The sequence below is a fragment of the Oncorhynchus kisutch genome, linkage group LG18 (assembly GCF_002021735.2).
Source record: "Oncorhynchus kisutch isolate 150728-3 linkage group LG18, Okis_V2, whole genome shotgun sequence".
Lineage (NCBI taxonomy): Eukaryota > Metazoa > Chordata > Actinopteri > Salmoniformes > Salmonidae > Oncorhynchus > Oncorhynchus kisutch.
This window is the reverse complement of record NC_034191.2, coordinates 82,894,230-82,914,554: the sequence shown is the minus strand read 5'-3', so window position 1 is coordinate 82,914,554 and position 20,325 is coordinate 82,894,230. Positions and strand designations below refer to the sequence as shown.

The following is a 20,325-nucleotide window of genomic DNA, read 5'->3' as shown; positions in this document are numbered from 1 at the left end:
ACCTGCTCTCTCCTTCTTTCCCTCCGGTGAGACTGACCAGAGAGAGAGGGGACACGGTCTTCCACCTGCTCTCTCCTTCTTTCCCTCCGGTGAGACTGATCAGAGAGAGAGGGGACACGGTCTTCCACCTGACGGCGAAACTCGAGTTGCACCACATCTGCCTCATGCACAAATTCATGTTGTTCCTATGACCAGAGAAAGTGAAACATTCCTTAATATTAAAATGGACAGGACGAGCTGCTAATAATGATACAACGCAGGGCTGTCGATACCTGGCTACTGACTCACTGCAGCTGCAGCCCGAGTGGAAGTACAGAGTAGAGCGTTTTGTAATAGTGTTGAATAAAAACAGTGACAGAGCTGAATATAAACTTAAACATGAACTCAGTCATATAACCAGCAGCTCTTTGCTGGATTCGTTGACAGTTATTACATCTGACGTAGGCTAGTAGCCTATTACACTTGGCTGTGTTCAGGGTCATGGAAGCTCTGTAGCCACGGTGATTTGAGCTATCCGATTGGAAGCTCTGTAGCCACGGTGATTTGAGCTATCCGATTGGGCAGACCCGTAGGTGCGCTCGATTTAGTCAGATTTGCCGGTCCGCCGTGTACGTGACTCATGGGAAGACTTTACCCGGAGCTCAGGACTTTTGAATCAAGTGCACCTTCCAGCACCAGCTCAATATTTGTTTGAAAAGGAGCGCAAGCCTTTATCGTTCGTTGGCTTTTCTACAGAAATATTTGGTGATCAACTAGGAAGTATTTGTTAGACTTTTTTTTGAAACTTGTATTTAACCAGGTAGGCCAGTTGAGAACAAGTTCTCACTTACAGCTGTGACCTGGCCAAGATAAAGCAAAGCAGTGCCACACAAACAACACAGAGTTACACATAAACAAACGTACAGTCAATAACACAATAGAATAATCTGTATACAGTGTGTGCAAATGGCGTGAGGAAGTAAGGCAATAAATAGGCCAATAGTGGCAAAGTAATTACAATTTAGCAGATTAACACTGGAGTGAAAGATGAGCAGATGATGAATGTGCAAGTAGAAGTACTGGGGTGCAAAAGAGCAAAATAAATAAATACAGTATGGGGATGCGGTAGATAGATAGATGGGCTGTTTACAGATGGGTTGTGCAGTGATCTGTGAGCTGCTCTGACAGCTGGTGCTTGAAGTTAATGAGGGAGATAAGAGTCTCCACCTTCAGTGATTTTTGCAGTTCGTTCCAGTCATTGGCAGCAGAAAACTCGAAGGACAGAGGAGGTTTTGGTTTTGGGGATGACCAGTGAAATATACCTGCTGGAGCGCGTGCTACGAGTGGGTGTTGTTAGGTGACCAGTGAGCTGAGATAAGGCGGAGCTTTATGGGGACCCATCGCCAGTGGGTCTGGCGATGAATATGTAGCGAGGGCCAGCCGACTAGAGCATACTGGTCGCAGTGGTGGGTGGTATAAGGGGCTTTGGTAACAAAACAGATGGCACTGTGATAGACTGCAACCAGTCGATCGCGACCACTGCTCTACAGACTACCAGTAACAATTCAACTAACTATCTACTAACCCTAACCTTAACCCTTATGCTAACCCTAACCTTAACCCTTAACCCTAGCCCTAACCTCAACCCTTATCCTAACCCTGACCTCAACCCTTAACCCTAGCCCTAACCTCAACCCTTATCCTAACCCTGACCTCAACCCTTAACCCTAGCCCTAACCTCAACCCTTATCCTAACCCTGACCTCAACCCTTACCCTAACCCTAACCTTAACCTTAACTCTAACCCTTTACCCTAACCTCAACCCTTATCCTAACCCTAACCTTAACCCATTACCCCAGGGATCATCAACTAGATTCAGCTTCGGCCGATATTTTCTTGAGCGGATGGACGGGTGGCTGGAACATGATTACTAATCATTTGTAGACCGCAAATTAACCACATGAAGCTAAAACCGATATCATTTTTGAGTAAAACATAATCATTTTAAACCTTGGTTACATTTGTATGCGATCATGTGTCTCTCTATTGTACGTGGGAATACTTTGGAACAGATTTCTTAAATTAAAATCACTTGGAGCTGATTTATTGTGTTTTTAATCTTTTATGTTCAACAATGAGAATGTAAAAATTTAAAATGTACTTTTCTTTGCTCAGAAAACTTGGGGGGTGGTCAAATAAAACCACCCGCGGGCCAAATTCGCGTTGGGGAACCCTACCTTAACCTTAACCCTTATTCTAACCTTAACCCTAATCTTAACAAGCAGTTGCTTATCAACAGATTTCCATTACTGCAATGTGTCTGTGTGTGTTGTTGAATAACAGTATGTCTTGTATCAACAGGAGTATCCCACTGTGATGGTTGGAGTGTTCATCGAACAGCCCACTCCTTTCCTCTCTCAATTCTTCCAGAGACTCGCGACCCTCGACTACCCCAAACATAAACTTAACGTCTTTGTTCATAACAATGTGAGTATGGAGTATCTGCAGCTGGGCCTTGGCTCTTGGTCGACTCAGTATGGCAGAGTGCAAGACACAGCTTCCGATCCATCAAACATGTCCTCTTCTCTCTCTCTGTAATGTAACTGTAATATTCGAAATAATTATCTGTCTCTGTCTCTCTGTCTGTCTCTGCAGGAGGTTTACCATGAGAGACACATCCAGAAGTTTTGGCAGGAAAATAAAGACGTGTTCAACAGCTTCAAGGTTGTGGGTCCGGAGGAGAACTTGAGCCAAGGAGAGGCCAGGAATATGGGCATGTACGTACGCTACCGACCTGTGTGTATGTGTGATTCTTCTAGTTGTGTGTGTCTCCGTCTCTCAAACCTGAAACCTAAATATCTCGTCCCCTAAACCTTCCCCCCTCACCTCACCTCAGAGAGACTAGGGCCCCTAAACTTTCCCCCCATCCTCACCTCAGAGAGACTAGGGCCCCTAAACCTTCTCCCCATCCTCACCTCAGAGAGACTAGGGCCCCTAAACCTTCCCCCCATCCTCAGAGAGATTAGGGCCCCTAAACCTTCTCCCCATCCTCACCTCAGAGAGACTAGGGCCCCTAAATCTTCCTCCCTCACCTCACCTCAGAGAGACTAGGGCCCCTAAACCTTCCCCCCTCACCTCAAAAGGAACTGTCTAGCTTAGTCTGTTCCCAGATCTGTATGAACTAGCTGCGTGACAAGGAACATAGGAGAAGGCAAGACAACACGAACATATCTGACACCAGGCTAGGTTAGACAACACAAACAGATCTGACACCAGGCTAGGTTAGACAACACAAACAGATATGGTACCAGGCTAGGTTAGACAACACAAACAGATATGGTACCAGGCTAGGTTAGACAACACAAACAGATTTGACCACAGGCTAGGTTAGACAACACCAACAGATCTGGTACCAGGCTAGGTTAGAGAGCACAAACAGGTCTGACCCCAGGCTAGGTTAGACAACACAAACAGATCTGACCCCAGGCTAGGTTAGACAACACAAACAGATCTGACCCCAGGCTAGGTTAGACAGCACAAACAGATCTGTTACCAGGCTAGGTTAGACAGCACAAACAGATCTGACCCCAGGCTAGGTTAGACAGCACAAACAGATCTGGTACCAGGATAGGTTAGACAACACAAACAGATCTGACCCCAGGCTAGGTTAGACAGCACAAACAGATCTGGTACCAGGCTAGGTTAGACAACACAAACAGATCTAGCACAAGGCTAGGTTAGACAACACAAGCAGATCTGTTACCAGGCTAGGTTAGACAACACAAACAGATCTAGCACAAGGCTAGGTTAGACAACACAAGCAGATCTGTTACCAGGCTAGGTTAGACAACACAAACAGATCTGACCCCAGGCTAGGTTATACAGCACAAGCAGATCTAGCACCAGGCTAGGTTAGACAACACCAACAGATCTGGTACCAGGCTAGGTTAGAGAGCACAAACAGGTCTGACCCCAGGCTAGGTTAGACAACACAAACAGATCTGACCCCAGGCTAGGTTAGACAACACAAACAGATCTGACCCCAGGCTAGGTTATACAGCACAAGCAGATCTGTTACCTGGCTAGGTTAGACAGCACAAACAGACCTGGTACCAGGCTAGGTTAGACAACACAAACAGATCTAGCACAAGGCTAGGTTAGACAACACAAGCAGATCTGTTACCAGGCTAGGTTAGACAGCACAAACAGATCTGACCCCAGGCTAGGTTAGACAGCACAAACAGATCTGGTACCAGGATAGGTTAGACAACACAAACAGATCTGACCCCAGGCTAGGTTAGACAGCACAAACAGATCTGGTACCAGGATAGGTTAGACAACACAAACAGATCTGACCCCAGGCTAGGTTAGACAACACAAACAGATCTGGTACCAGGCTAGGTTAGACAACACAAAGAGATCTGACCCCAGGCTAGGTTAGACAACACGAACAGATCCTGCACCAGGCTAGGTTAGACAGCACAAGCAGATCTGACCCCAGGCTCTCAATGAACTCATTGAACTATCACAAAGAGAGCATGCCAATGTTTTAGATCACTAGACAGGACAAGACAGAGTAGGACGGGACGGGATGGTGCAGGACAGGACAGGGCAGTTTGGGACAGGACAGGGCAGGTCGGACAGGATGCCCCCCCCCCCCCCATTATTCACAATCCTCTCTAAGGGTTATCAGTGGTCTGTGATCTTCAAATGAATATACAGTACATAAACCTCAATTACACCCTTCATTGAGAACTGAATCTCTGTAGTAGGGAATTAGTAGTGTTTTACTTAGGATGTAATCATTGGAAACTTGCAAAGTACAGCAGGACATATTGTAAAGTGTATGCTTGGTATCTAATCTCCCTATCATTATGATGTCCGTTGTAATTGATCAGCTGTAATTAATATCCCAATCATTGATTGGTTCCTCTTGTACCTGTCAGGTGGGAAGGGAGTGGGGTCCATATGTGAGGACTAAATCTATTTTAAGACTTTATGTAGCTCATCAGGCCATCGTTTATAATTATATTATAATGAATCAATGATTGATCAGACTTATTTCCTCCGTGTGTATAACCAAGGGGGCTGTGTCGTAAGGACCCAGGCTGTGACTACTACCTCAGTATGGACGCTGACGTGATGCTCACCAACAGACAGACTCTGAAGATCCTCATCGAGCAGAACAGGTGTGTTGTTGTATTTCTGTCTCAGGCCGTTTGAACGGGAACAGGTGTGTTGTTTTTATGTTGCTGTGGTCGTTACTATACAGAGGGATCGTCATAGCGACAGGAATCTGAGTGATCTCAAACATGAAATGTCTATGTACGTTGCATGGGTAATATAGAAGAGGGTGATAGATTATATTACTGCTGCAGACTGTTGAAGGTTATATTACTGCTGTTGAAGGTTATATTACTGCTGCAGACTGTTGAAGGTTATATTACTGCTGTTGAAGGTTATATTACTGCTGTTGAAGGTTATATTACTGCTGTTGAAGGTTATATTACTGCTGCAGACTGTTGAAGGTTATATTACTGCTGCAGACTGTTGAAGGTTATATTACTGCTGTTGAAGGTTATATTACTGCTGCAGACTGTTGAAGGTTATATTACTGCTGCAGACTGTTGAAGGTTATATTACTGCTGCAGACTGTTGAAGGTTATATTACTGCTGTTGAAGGTTATATTACTGCTGCAGACTGTTGGAGGTTATATTACTGCTGTTGAAGGTTATATTACTGCTGCAGACTGTTGAAGGTTATATTACTGCTGCAGACTGTTGAAGGTTATATTACTGCTGCAGACTGATGAAGGTTATATTACTGCTGCAGACTGTTGAAGGTTATATTACTGCTGTTGAAGGTTATATTACTGCTGCAGACTGTTGAAGGTTATATTACTGCTGCAGACTGTTGAAGGTTATATTACTGCTGCAGACTGATGAAGGTTATATTACTGCTGTTGGAGGTTATATTACTGCTGCAGACTGTTGAAGGTTATATTACTGCTGTTGAAGGTTATATTACTGCTGCAGACTGTTGAAGGTTATATTACTGCTGCAGACTGTTGAAGGTTATATTACTGCTGTTGAAGGTTATATTACTGCTGTTGAAGGTTATATTACTGCTGCAGACTGATGAAGGTTATATTACTGCTGCAGACTGTTGAAGGTTATATTACTGCTGTTGAAGGTTATATTACAGCTGTTGAAGGTTATATTACTGCTGCAGACTGTTGAAGGTTATATTACTGCTGCAGACTGATGAAGGTTATATTACTGCTGTTGAAGGTTATATTACTGCTGTTGAAGGTTATATTACTGCTGCAGACTGTTGAAGGTTATATTACTGCTGCAGACTGATGAAGGTTATATTACTGCTGCAGACTGTTGGAGGTTATATTACTGCTGCAGACTGTTGAAGGTTATATTACTGCTGTTGAAGGTTATATTACTGCTGCAGACTGTTGAAGGTTATATTACTGCTGCAGACTGTTGAAGGTTATATTACTGCTGTTGAAGGTTATATTACTGCTGCAGACTGATGAAGGTTATATTACTGCTGTTGAAGGTTATATTACTGCTGCAGACTGTTGAAGGTTATATTACTGCTGCAGACTGTTGAAGGTTATATTACTGCTGCAGACTGTTGAAGGTTATATTACTGCTGCAGACTGTTGAAGGTTATATTACTGCTGTTGAAGGTTATATTACTGCTGCAGACTGATGAAGGTTATATTACTGCTGCAGACTGATGAAGGTTATATTACTGCTGCAGACTGATGAAGGTTATATTACTGCTGCAGACTGATGAAGGTTATATTACTGCTGCAGACTGTTGGAGGTTATATTACTGCTGTTGAAGGTTATATTACTGCTGCAGACTGTTGGAGGTTATATTACTGCTGCAGACTGTTGAAGGTTATATTACTGCTGTTGAAGGTTATATTACTGATGCAGACTGTTGAAGGTTATATTACTGCTGCAGACTGATGAAGGTTATATTACTGCTGTTGAAGGTTATATTACTGCTGCAGACTGATGAAGGTTATATTACTGCTGCAGACTGTTGGAGGTTATATTACTGCTGCAGACTGTTGAAGGTTATATTACTGCTGTTGAAGGTTATATTACTGCTGCAGACTGTTGAAGGTTATATTACTGCTGCAGACTGATGAAGGTTATATTACTGCTGTTGAAGGTTATATTACTGCTGCAGACTGATGAAGGTTATATTACTGCTGCAGACTGTTGGAGGTTATATTACTGCTGTTGAAGGTTATATTACTGCTGCAGACTGATGAAGGTTATATTACTGCTGCAGACTGTTGAAGGTTATATTACTGCTGCAGACTGTTGGAGGTTATATTACTGCTGTTGAAGGTTATATTACTGCTGCAGACTGATGAAGGTTATATTACTGCTGCAGACTGTTGAAGGTTATATTACTGCTGTTGAAGGTTATATTACTGCTGCAGACTGTTGGAGGTTATATTACTGCTGTTGAAGGTTATATTACTGCTGCAGACTGTTGAAGGTTATATTACTGCTGCAGACTGATGAAGGTTATATTACTGCTGCAGACTGTTGAAGGTTATATTACTGCTGCAGACTGATGAAGGTTATATTACTGCTGCAGACTGTTGAAGGTTATATTACTGCTGTTGAAGGTTATATTACTGCTGCAGACTGATGAAGGTTATATTACTGCTGCAGACTGATGAAGGTTATATTACTGCTGCAGACTGTTGGAGGTTATATTACTGCTGCAGACTGTTGAAGGTTATATTACTGCTGTTGAAGGTTATATTACTGCTGCAGACTGTTGGAGGTTATATTACTGCTGCAGACTGTTGGAGGTTATATTACTGCTGTTGAAGGTTATATTACTGCTGCAGACTGAAGGTTATATTACTGCTGTTGAAGGTTATATTACTGCTGTTGAAGGTTATATTACTGCTGTTGAAGGTTATATTACTGCTGCAGACTGTTGAAGGTTATATTACTGCTGTTGAAGGTTATATTACTGCTGCAGACTGTTGGAGGTTATATTACTGCTGTTGAAGGTTATATTACTGCTGCAGACTGTTGGAGGTTATATTACTGCTGTTGGAGGTTATATTACTGCTGCAGACTGTTGAAGGTTATATTACTGCTGTTGAAGGTTATATTACTGCTGTTGGAGGTTATATTACTGCTGTTGAAGGTTATATTACTGCTGCAGACTGTTGAAGGTTATATTACTGCTGCAGACTGATGAAGGTTATATTACTGCTGTTGAAGGTTATATTACTGCTGCAGACTGTTGAAGGTTATATTACTGCTGTTGAAGGTTATATTACTGCTGCAGACTGTTGGAGGTTATATTACTGCTGCAGACTGTTGGAGGTTATATTACTGCTGCAGACTGTTGGAGGTTATATTACTGCTGCAGACTGTTGGAGGTTATATTACTGCTGTTGAAGGTTATATTACTGCTGTTGAAGGTTATATTACTGCTGCAGACTGTTGAAGGTTATATTACTGCTGTTGGAGGTTATATTACTGCTGCAGACTGTTGAAGGTTATATTACTGCTGTTGAAGGTTATATTACTGCTGCAGACTGTTGAAGGTTATATTACTGCTGTTGAAGGTTATATTACTGCTGCAGACAGTTGGAGGTTATATTACTGCTGCAGACTGTTGGAGGTTATATTACTGCTGCAGACTGTTGGAGGTTATATTACTGCTGCAGACTGATGAAGGTTATATTACTGCTGTTGAAGGTTATATTACTGCTGCAGACTGATGAAGGTTATATTACTGCTGTTGAAGGTTATATTACTGCTGCAGACTGATGAAGGTTATATTACTGCTGCAGACTGTTGAAGGTTATATTACTGCTGTTGAAGGTTATATTACTGCTGCAGACTGATGAAGGTTATATTACTGCTGCAGACTGTTGGAGGTTATATTACTGCTGTTGAAGGTTATATTACTGCTGCAGACTGTTGAAGGTTATATTACTGCTGTTGAAGGTTATATTACTGCTGCAGACTGATGAAGGTTATATTACTGCTGCAGACTGTTGGAGGTTATATTACTGCTGTTGAAGGTTATATTACTGCTGCAGACTGTTGAAGGTTATATTACTGCTGTTGAAGGTTATATTACTGCTGCAGACTGTTGAAGGTTATATTACTGCTGTTGAAGGTTATATTACTGCTGTTGGAGGTTATATTACTGCTGCAGACTGTTGGAGGTTATATTACTGCTGTTGGAGGTTATATTACTGCTGCAGACTGTTGAAGGTTATATTACTGCTGTTGAAGGTTATATTACTGCTGCAGACTGTTGAAGGTTATATTACTGCTGCAGACTGTTGAAGGTTATATTACTGCTGTTGAAGGTTATATTACTGCTGCAGACTGATGAAGGTTATATTACTGCTGTTGAAGGTTATATTACTGCTGCAGACTGTTGAAGGTTATATTACTGCTGCAGACTGTTGAAGGTTATATTACTGCTGCAGACTGTTGAAGGTTATATTACTGCTGCAGACTGATGAAGGTTATATTACTGCTGTTGAAGGTTATATTACTGCTGCAGACTGATGAAGGTTATATTACTGCTGCAGACTGTTGGAGGTTATATTACTGCTGTTGAAGGTTATATTACTGCTGCAGACTGATGAAGGTTATATTACTGCTGCAGACTGTTGAAGGTTATATTACTGCTGCAGACTGTTGGAGGTTATATTACTGCTGTTGAAGGTTATATTACTGCTGCAGACTGATGAAGGTTATATTACTGCTGCAGACTGTTGAAGGTTATATTACTGCTGTTGAAGGTTATATTACTGCTGCAGACTGTTGGAGGTTATATTACTGCTGTTGAAGGTTATATTACTGCTGCAGACTGTTGAAGGTTATATTACTGCTGCAGACTGATGAAGGTTATATTACTGCTGCAGACTGTTGAAGGTTATATTACTGCTGCAGACTGTTGGAGGTTATATTACTGCTGTTGAAGGTTATATTACTGCTGTTGAAGGTTATATTACTGCTGTTGAAGGTTATATTACTGCTGTTGAAGGTTATATTACTGCTGCAGACTGATGAAGGTTATATTACTGCTGCAGACTGTTGGAGGTTATATTACTGCTGTTGGAGGTTATATTACTGCTGCAGACTGTTGGAGGTTATATTACTGCTGTTGAAGGTTATATTACTGCTGCAGACTGATGAAGGTTATATTACTGCTGTTGAAGGTTATATTACTGCTGCAGACTGAAGGTTATATTACTGCTGCAGACTGTTGGAGGTTATATTACTGCTGTTGAAGGTTATATTACTGCTGCAGACTGTTGAAGGTTATATTACTGCTGTTGAAGGTTATATTACTGCTGCAGACTGTTGGAGGTTATATTACTGCTGTTGAAGGTTATATTACTGCTGCAGACTGTTGGAGGTATTATTACTGCTGTTGGAGGTTATATTACTGCTGCAGACTGTTGGAGGTTATATTACTGCTGTTGAAGGTTATATTACTGCTGTTGAAGGTTATATTACTGCTGTTGAAGGTTATATTACTGCTGCAGACTGTTGAAGGTTATATTACTGCTGTTGGAGGTTATATTACTGCTGCAGACTGTTGAAGGTTATATTACTGCTGCAGACTGTTGGAGGTTATATTACTGCTGCAGACTGTTGGAGGTTATATTACTGCTGCAGACTGTTGGAGGTTATATTACTGCTGTTGAAGGTTATATTACTGCTGCAGACTGTTGAAGGTTATATTACTGCTGCAGACTGTTGGAGGTTATATTACTGCTGTTGAAAGGTTATATTACTGCTGCAGACTGTTGAAGGTTATATTACTGCTGCAGACTGCTGAAGGTTATATTACTGCTGCAGACTGCTGAAGGTTATATTACTGCTGCAGACTGTTGAAGGTTATATTACTGCTGTTGAAGGTTATATTACTGCTGCAGACTGTTGAAGGTTATATTACTGCTGCAGACTGTTGAAGGTTATATTACTGCTGTTGAAGGTTATATTACTGCTGCAGACTGTTGAAGGTTATATTACTGCTGTTGAAGGTTATATTACTGCTGCAGACTGTTGAAGGTTATATTACTGCTGCAGACTGTTGAAGGTTATATTACTGCTGCAGACTGTTGAAGGTTATATTACTGCTGTTGAAGGTTATATTACTGCTGCAGACTGTTGGAGGTTATATTACTGCTGTTGAAGGTTATATTACTGCTGCAGACTGTTGAAGGTTATATTACTGCTGCAGACTGTTGAAGGTTATATTACTGCTGCAGACTGTTGAAGGTTATATTACTGCTGTTGAAGGTTATATTACTGCTGTTGAAGGTTATATTACTGCTGCAGACTGATGAAGGTTATATTACTGCTGCAGACTGTTTGGAGGTTATATTACTGCTGTTGAAGGTTATATTACTGCTGCAGACTGATGAAGGTTATATTACTGCTGCAGACTGTTGAAGGTTATATTACTGCTGCAGACTGTTGGAGGTTATATTACTGCTGTTGAAGGTTATATTACTGCTGCAGACTGATGAAGGTTATATTACTGCTGCAGACTGTTGAAGGTTATATTACTGCTGTTGAAGGTTATATTACTGCTGCAGACTGTTGGAGGTTATATTACTGCTGTTGAAGGTTATATTACTGCTGCAGACTGTTGAAGGTTATATTACTGCTGCAGACTGATGAAGGTTATATTACTGCTGCAGACTGTTGAAGGTTATATTACTGCTGCAGACTGATGAAGGTTATATTACTGCTGCAGACTGTTGAAGGTTATATTACTGCTGTTGAAGGTTATATTACTGCTGCAGACTGATGAAGGTTATATTACTGCTGCAGACTGATGAAGGTTATATTACTGCTGCAGACTGTTGGAGGTTATATTACTGCTGCAGACTGTTGGAGGTTATATTACTGCTGTTGAAGGTTATATTACTGCTGCAGACTGAAGGTTATATTACTGCTGTTGAAGGTTATATTACTGCTGCAGACTGTTGAAGGTTATATTACTGCTGTTGAAGGTTATATTACTGCTGCAGACTGTTGGAGGTTATATTACTGCTGTTGAAGGTTATATTACTGCTGCAGACTGTTGGAGGTTATATTACTGCTGTTGGAGGTTATATTACTGCTGCAGACTGTTGAAGGTTATATTACTGCTGTTGAAGGTTATATTACTGCTGTTGGAGGTTATATTACTGCTGTTGAAGGTTATATTACTGCTGTTGAAGGTTATATTACTGCTGCAGACTGTTGAAGGTTATATTACTGCTGTTGGAGGTTATATTACTGCTGCAGACTGTTGAAGGTTATATTACTGCTGTTGAAGGTTATATTACTGCTGCAGACTGTTGAAGGTTATATTACTGCTGTTGAAGGTTATATTACTGCTGCAGACTGTTGGAGGTTATATTACTGCTGCAGACTGTTGGAGGTTATATTACTGCTGCAGACTGTTGGAGGTTATATTACTGCTGCAGACCTTTGGAGGTTATATTACTGCTGCAGACTGATGAAGGTTATATTACTGCTGTTGAAGGTTATATTACTGCTGCAGACTGATGAAGGTTATATTACTGCTGTTGAAGGTTATATTACTGCTGCAGACTGATGAAGGTTATATTACTGCTGCAGACTGTTGAAGATTATATTACTGCTGTTGAAGGTTATATTACTGCTGCAGACTGATGAAGGTTATATTACTGCTGCAGACTGTTGGAGGTTATATTACTGCTGCAGACTGTTGGAGGTTATATTACTGCTGTTGAAGGTTATATTACTGCTGCAGACTGTTGAAGGTTATATTACTGCTGTTGAAGGTTATATTACTGCTGCAGACTGTTGAAGGTTATATTACTGCTGTTGAAGGTTATATTACTGCTGCAGACTGTTGAAGGTTATATTACTGCTGCAGACTGTTGAAGGTTATATTACTGCTGTTGAAGGTTATATTACTGCTGCAGACTGATGAAGGTTATATTACTGCTGTTGAAGGTTATATTACTGCTGCAGACTGTTGAAGGTTATATTACTGCTGCAGACTGTTGAAGGTTATATTACTGCTGCAGACTGTTGAAGGTTATATTACTGCTGCAGACTGATGAAGGTTATATTACTGCTGTTGAAGGTTATATTACTGCTGCAGACTGATGAAGGTTATATTACTGCTGCAGACTGTTGGAGGTTATATTACTGCTGTTGAAGGTTATATTACTGCTGCAGACTGATGAAGGTTATATTACTGCTGCAGACTGTTGAAGGTTATATTACTGCTGCAGACTGTTGGAGGTTATATTACTGCTGTTGAAGGTTATATTACTGCTGCAGACTGATGAAGGTTATATTACTGCTGCAGACTGTTGAAGGTTATATTACTGCTGTTGAAGGTTATATTACTGCTGCAGACTGTTGGAGGTTATATTACTGCTGTTGAAGGTTATATTACTGCTGCAGACTGTTGAAGGTTATATTACTGCTGCAGACTGATGAAGGTTATATTACTGCTGCAGACTGTTGAAGGTTATATTACTGCTGCTGTCTGTTGGAGGTTATATTACTGCTGCAGACTGTTGAAGGTTATATTACTGCTGTTGAAGGTTATATTACTGCTGCAGACTGTTGGAGGTTATATTACTGCTGCAGACTGTTGGAGGTTATATTACTGCTGTTGGAGGTTATATTACTGCTGCAGACTGTTGGAGGTTATATTACTGCTGTTGAAGGTTATATTACTGCTGCAGACTGATGAAGGTTATATTACTGCTGTTGAAGGTTATATTACTGCTGCAGACTGAAGGTTATATTACTGCTGCAGACTGTTGGAGGTTATATTACTGCTGTTGAAGGTTATATTACTGCTGCAGACTGTTGAAGGTTATATTACTGCTGTTGAAGGTTATATTACTGCTGCAGACTGTTGGAGGTTATATTACTGCTGTTGAAGGTTATATTACTGCTGCAGACTGTTGGAGGTTATATTACTGCTGTTGGAGGTTATATTACTGCTGCAGACTGTTGGAGGTTATTACTGCTGTTGAAGGTTATATTACTGCTGTTGAAGGTTATATTACTGCTGTTGAAGGTTATATTACTGCTGCAGACTGTTGGAGGTTATATTACTGCTGTTGAAGGTTATATTACTGCTGCAGACTGTTGAAGGTTATATTACTGCTGCAGACTGCTGAAGGTTATATTACTGCTGCAGACTGCTGAAGGTTATATTACTGCTGCAGACTGTTGAAGGTTATATTACTGCTGTTGAAGGTTATATTACTGCTGCAGACTGTTGAAGGTTATATTACTGCTGCAGACTGTTGAAGGTTATATTACTGCTGTTGAAGGTTATATTACTGCTGCAGACTGTTGAAGGTTATATTACTGCTGTTGAAGGTTATATTACTGCTGCAGACTGTTGAAGGTTATATTACTGCTGCAGACTGTTGAAGGTTATATTACTGCTGCAGACTGTTGAAGGTTATATTACTGCTGTTGAAGGTTATATTACTGCTGCAGACTGTTGGAGGTTATATTACTGCTGTTGAAGGTTATATTACTGCTGCAGACTGTTGAAGGTTATATTACTGCTGCAGACTGTTGAAGGTTATATTACTGCTGCAGACTGTTGAAGGTTATATTACTGCTGTTGAAGGTTATATTACTGCTGCAGACTGATGAAGGTTATATTACTGCTGCAGACTGTTGGAGGTTATATTACTGCTGCAGACTGTTGAAGGTTATATTACTGCTGTTGGAGGTTATATTACTGCTGTTGAAGGTTATATTACTGCTGCAGACTGATGAAGGTTATATTACTGCTGTTGAAGGTTATATTACTGCTGCAGACTGATGAAGGTTATATTACTGCTGTTGAAGGTTATATTACTGTTGAAGGTTATATTACTGATGAAGATTATATTACTGATGAAGGTTATATTACTGATGAAGGTTATATGACTGATTAAGGTTATATTACTGATGAAGGTTATATTACTGATGACGGTTATATTACTGTTGAAGGTTATATTACTGCTGCAGACTGCTGAAGGTTATATTACTGATGACGGTTATATTACTGTTGAAGGTTATATTACTGCTGCAGACTGCTGAAGGTTATATTACTGTTGAAGGTTATATTAATGCTGAAGGTTATATTACTGCTGCGGACTGTTGGAGGTTATATTACTGTTGAAGGTTATATTAATGCTGAAGGTTATATTACTGCTGCGGACTGTTGGAGGTTATATTAATGCTGAAGGTTATATTAATGCTGAAGGTTATATTACTGATGAAGGTTATATTACTGCTGCAGACTGTTGGAGGTTATATTACTGCTGTTGAAGGTTATATTACTGCTGCAGACTGTTGAAGGTTATATTACTGCTGCAGACTGTTGGAGGTTATATTACTGCTGTTGAAGGTTATATTACTGCTGCAGACTGTTGAAGGTTATATTACTGCTGCAGACTGTTGAAGGTTATATTACTGCTGTTGAAGGTTATATTACTGCTGCAGACTGTTGAAGGTTATATTACTGCTGCAGACTGTTGGAGGTTATATTACTGCTGCAGACTGTTGAAGGTTATATTACTGCTGTTGAAGGTTATATTACTGCTGCAGACTGTTGAAGGTTATATTACTGCTGCAGACTGTTGAAGGTTATATTACTGCTGCAGACTGTTGAAGGTTATATTACTGCTGTTGAAGGTTATATTACTGCTGCAGACTGATGAAGGTTATATTACTGCTGCAGACTGTTGGAGGTTATATTACTGCTGCAGACTGTTGAAGGTTATATTACTGCTGTTGGAGGTTATATTACTGCTGTTGAAGGTTATATTACTGCTGCAGACTGATGAAGGTTATATTACTGCTGTTGAAGGTTATATTACTGCTGCAGACTGATGAAGGTTATATTACTGCTGTTGAAGGTTATATTACTGTTGAAGGTTATATTACTGATGAAGATTATATTACTGATGAAGGTTATATTACTGATGAAGGTTATATGACTGATTAAGGTTATATTACTGATGAAGGTTATATTACTGATGACGGTTATATTACTGTTGAAGGTTATATTACTGCTGCAGACTGCTGAAGGTTATATTACTGATGACGGTTATATTACTGTTGAAGGTTATATTACTGCTGCAGACTGCTGAAGGTTATATTACTGTTGAAGGTTATATTAATGCTGAAGGTTATATTACTGCTGCGGACTGTTGGAGGTTATATTACTGTTGAAGGTTATATTAATGCTGAAGGTTATATTACTGCTGCGGACTGTTGGAGGTTATATTAATGCTGAAGGTTATATTAATGCTGAAGGTTATATTACTGATGAAGGTTATATTACTGCTGCAGACTGGAGGTTATATTACTGATGAAGGTTATATTACTGCTGAAGGTTATATTACTGATGAAGGTTATATTACTGATGAAGGTTATATTACTGATGAAGGTTATATTACTGATGAAGGTTATATGACTGATTAAGGTTATATTACTGATGAAGGTTATATTACTGATGACGGTTATATTACTGTTGAAGGTTATATTACTGCTGCAGACTGCTGAAGGTTATATTACTGTTGGAGGTTATATTAATGCTGAAGGTTATATTACTGCTGTGGACTGTTGGAGGTTATATTACTGTTGAAGGTTATATTACTGCTGCAGACTGTTGGAGGTTATATTACTGCTGAAGGTTATATTACTGATGAAGGTTATATTACTGTTGGAGGTTATATTACTGTTGACGGTTATATTACTGCTGAAGGTTATATTACTGATGAAGGTTATATTACTGATGACGGTTATATTACTGCTGCAGGTTATATTACTACTGAAGGTTATATTACTGCCAGGTGGAAGGTTGATACCTTCACAGTTGTTGTTTTGCCTTTGGAAACCTGCGGTCGAGACCAGCGGTAGGGTCTCTACTGCTGTCTGTGAATTCAGTATAGTATAAGCTACCATTACATTATGTCTGGTTTACTGTAATACGACCCAGAGAGGTTCTGCTCTAACAATTCCCACTTGGCTGCAGTCCTCCCGGAGGTGGAGTCTGAGACCCTGGGGGTGGAGTCTGAGACCCTGGGGGTGGAGTCTGAGACGATGTTTGTTACATCCTTAAGTCACCCAGTATTAAGACATCCTGTTTGATAGAATTACACTCTCTCTCTCTCTCTCTCTCTCTCTCTCTCTCGATCTCTCTCTCTCTCTCTCTCTCGATCTCTCTCTCTCGATCTCTCTCTCTCTCTCTCTCTCTCTCTCTCGATCTCTCTCTCTCTCTCTCTCTCTCTCTCTCCTCTCGATCTCTCTCTCTCTCTCTCTCTCTCTCTCTCTCTCTCTCTCTCTCTCTCTCGATCTCTCTCTCTCTCTCTCTCTCTCTCTCTGTGTCTCTCTCTCTCTCTCTCTCTCTCCCCTCTCTCTCTCTCTCCCTCTCTCGATCCCTCTATCGATCTCTCGCTCTCTCTCTCTCTCTCCCTCTATTCGATCTCTCTCTCTCTCTCTCTGTGTCTCTCTCTCTCTCTCTCTCTCTCTCCCTCTCTCTCTCTCTCTCTCTCTCTCGATCCCTCTATCGATCTCTCTCTTCTCTCTCTCTGTGTCTCTCTCTCTCTCTCTCTCTCTCTCTCTCTCTCTCTCTCTCCCTCTCTCTCTCTCTCCCTCTCTCGATCCCTCTATCGATCTCTCTCTCTCTCTCTCTCTCTCTCTCCCTCTCTCTCTCTCTCCCTCTCTCGATCCCTCTATCGATCTCTCGCTCTCTCTCTCTCTCTCCCTCTATCGATCTCTCTCTCTCTCTCTCCCTCTATCGATCTCTCTCTCTCTCTCTCCCTCTATCGATCTCTCTCTCTCTCTCTCTCTCTCTCTCTCTCTCTCTCTCTCTCTCTTGTGTCTCTCTCTCTCTCTCTCTCTCTCTCCCTCTCTCTCTCTCTCTCTCTCTCTCGATCCCTCTATCGATCTCTCTCTCTCTCTCTCTCTGTGTCTCTCTCTCTCTCTCTCTCTCTCTCTCTCCCTCTCTCTCTCTCTCCCTCTCTCGATCCCTCTATCGATCTCTCTCTCTCTCTCTCTCTCCCTCTCTCTCTCTCCCTCTCTCGATCCCTCTATCGATCTCTCGCTCTCTCTCTCTCTCTCCCTCTATCGATCTCTCTCTCTCTCTCTCCCTCTATCGATCTCTCTCTCTCTCTCTCCCTCTATCGATCTCTCTCTCTCTCTCTCTCTCTCTCTCTCTCTCTCCCTCTATCGATCTCTCTCTCTCTCTCAAATTCCAAGCTGCTTTATTGGCATGAAAACATTGTGTCAATATTGCCAAAGCAACAATGTAAACAATATACATTGTAACAAAATTATAAATGATAGCAAATAATAATATAAAATGGTAGTAAATAATAATACAAAATTAAATACCAAATAATACCAATAAAATGGTAACAGTCAATAGTAGAAATGTAATAAATATAAAATCAAATTATGGAAAATGAAACTATAACTAACTTATAACTAAATAACGGTCATCTTCTCCTTTATATCAGTACTACAACTACAATCATCATACTACGACTACTACTACCATCACTAAACTGTTATCACTACCATTACCACCCATATTTGGAATGATAAACATTAATAATTAATAGTAATAACAATATAGTAATAATAAGTAAGTTACTGTTTACTATGCAGATGTTATTATTCAGTGTCCCTCAGGCTATGGCAGGAAAATACATATTTGGCTGCAAGAGAAGCCATTGCTCCTTCACCCATGAGTATTCTTAGCTTTTCCTCTGGGTTCAATTTGTAAAAATTGTTTGAATATATGTAGTCATTTCTGTGAATAATGAATCTCTTTGTGAGGAATATTTATCACAGTAAAGGAGAAAGTGCATCTCTGTCTCTACCTCCCCTGTCATGCAGTGACCACATACACGCTCCTCTTTGGGCAGCCATGTCTTTTTATGTCTACCGGTTTCTATTGCCAATCGGTGGTCACTCAGCCTGTACTTGGTAAGTATCTGTCTCTGCATCATATCTCTGACAGAGTAGAGATAATCAGCCAATTCATATTCTCTGTTTAGGGTCAGATAGCAATTTAGTCGGCTTTGGGATTTTGTTTAGTTTTTCCAGTATTGTAAATATGATTCCTTTGATTGGTTCATGATTTTGCTTATTGGAATTCTTTCTTTTGAAGCAGTGCTGCTGTCAGCTTGGTTGGTGAGGTCCAACACCAGCTGACTGAGAGGGCTTGTTTCTGGGCTCAGCTCTTGGGTTTGAAGTGCTTTAAATTGCAGACTCGAATTTGGACTTGAATTTAGATGAGGCCAAAATGTTAATGATCTTTTCTGTATTTTCATTATTACTGGAAAACGGCCCAATTCTGCCCTAAATGCATTAGTTGGTGTATTTCTCTGGACTTGTAGGATTTTCCGACAGAATTCTGCATGTAGGCCTTCAATTGGATGTTTGTCCCACATTTTAAAATCCAGTTTATTGAGTGGCCCCCAAACCTCACTTCCATAAAGAGCTATTGGTAGGATTACACTGTCAAATATTTTAGTCCAAATTTTAATTGGGATGTTGATTTTGAATAAATTCATTTTTATTGCATACATTGCTCTGCGGCTTTTTCTTTGAGTGCATTCACTGCCATATTAAGTTTCCCGATGCGATATGGTCAGACCAAGGTAGGTGTAATTTTTTGTGTGTTCAATTAAGGTGTTGTTTAGGGTGAATTTACATTTGTGTTTCTGACATCTGTTATTTTGGGGGGGAAAATCATGATTTTAGTTTTTTGGAAATTTACTGCCAGGGCCCAATTATGGCAATATTGCTCCAGAATATAAATGTTTTGTTGAAGACCTTCTTTGGTTGGTGATAGAAGTACCAAGTCATCAGCATATAGCAGGTATTTCACCTCTGTGTCAAATAGTGTGAGTCCTGGGGCTGGAGATTGGTCCAACATGTCTGCTAATTCATTGATATAAATGTTGAAAAGATTTGGACTCAAACTGCAGCCTTGTCTCACACCTCGACTTTGTGAAAACAATTCTGTTCTTTGGTTTTTGATTTTTATTGCACACTTGTTTTTCATACATTTTATTAAGTCATACACCTTACCACCAAGCCCACTTTGGAGAATTTTGTAGAATAGCCCTTCGTGCCAAATCAAATCAAATGCTTTTTTAAAGTCAATAAAGCAAGCAAAGATTTTGCCCTCTTTTTTTTGGTGGACGTGTTTATTAATTAGTGTGTGTAAGGTGTATATATGGTCAGTAGTGCGGTGGTGTTTATTAATTAGTGTGTGTAAGG

General features: G+C 40.4%; 1 protein-coding gene across 1 annotated transcript in view; it reads left to right on the top strand.

Annotated features, from left to right (window-relative positions):
- LOC109885636 (procollagen-lysine,2-oxoglutarate 5-dioxygenase 2) overlaps positions 1–20,325 on the top strand; it is a gene marked incomplete in the record, with an annotated part of 186,510 nt that overhangs the window by 134,121 nt on the left and 32,064 nt on the right. The window contains 3 exon segments of the mRNA XM_031796901.1: positions 2,341–2,466; positions 2,635–2,756; positions 5,064–5,168. Of these exon segments, the coding sequence (XP_031652761.1) occupies positions 2,341–2,466; positions 2,635–2,756; positions 5,064–5,168 (353 nt within the window).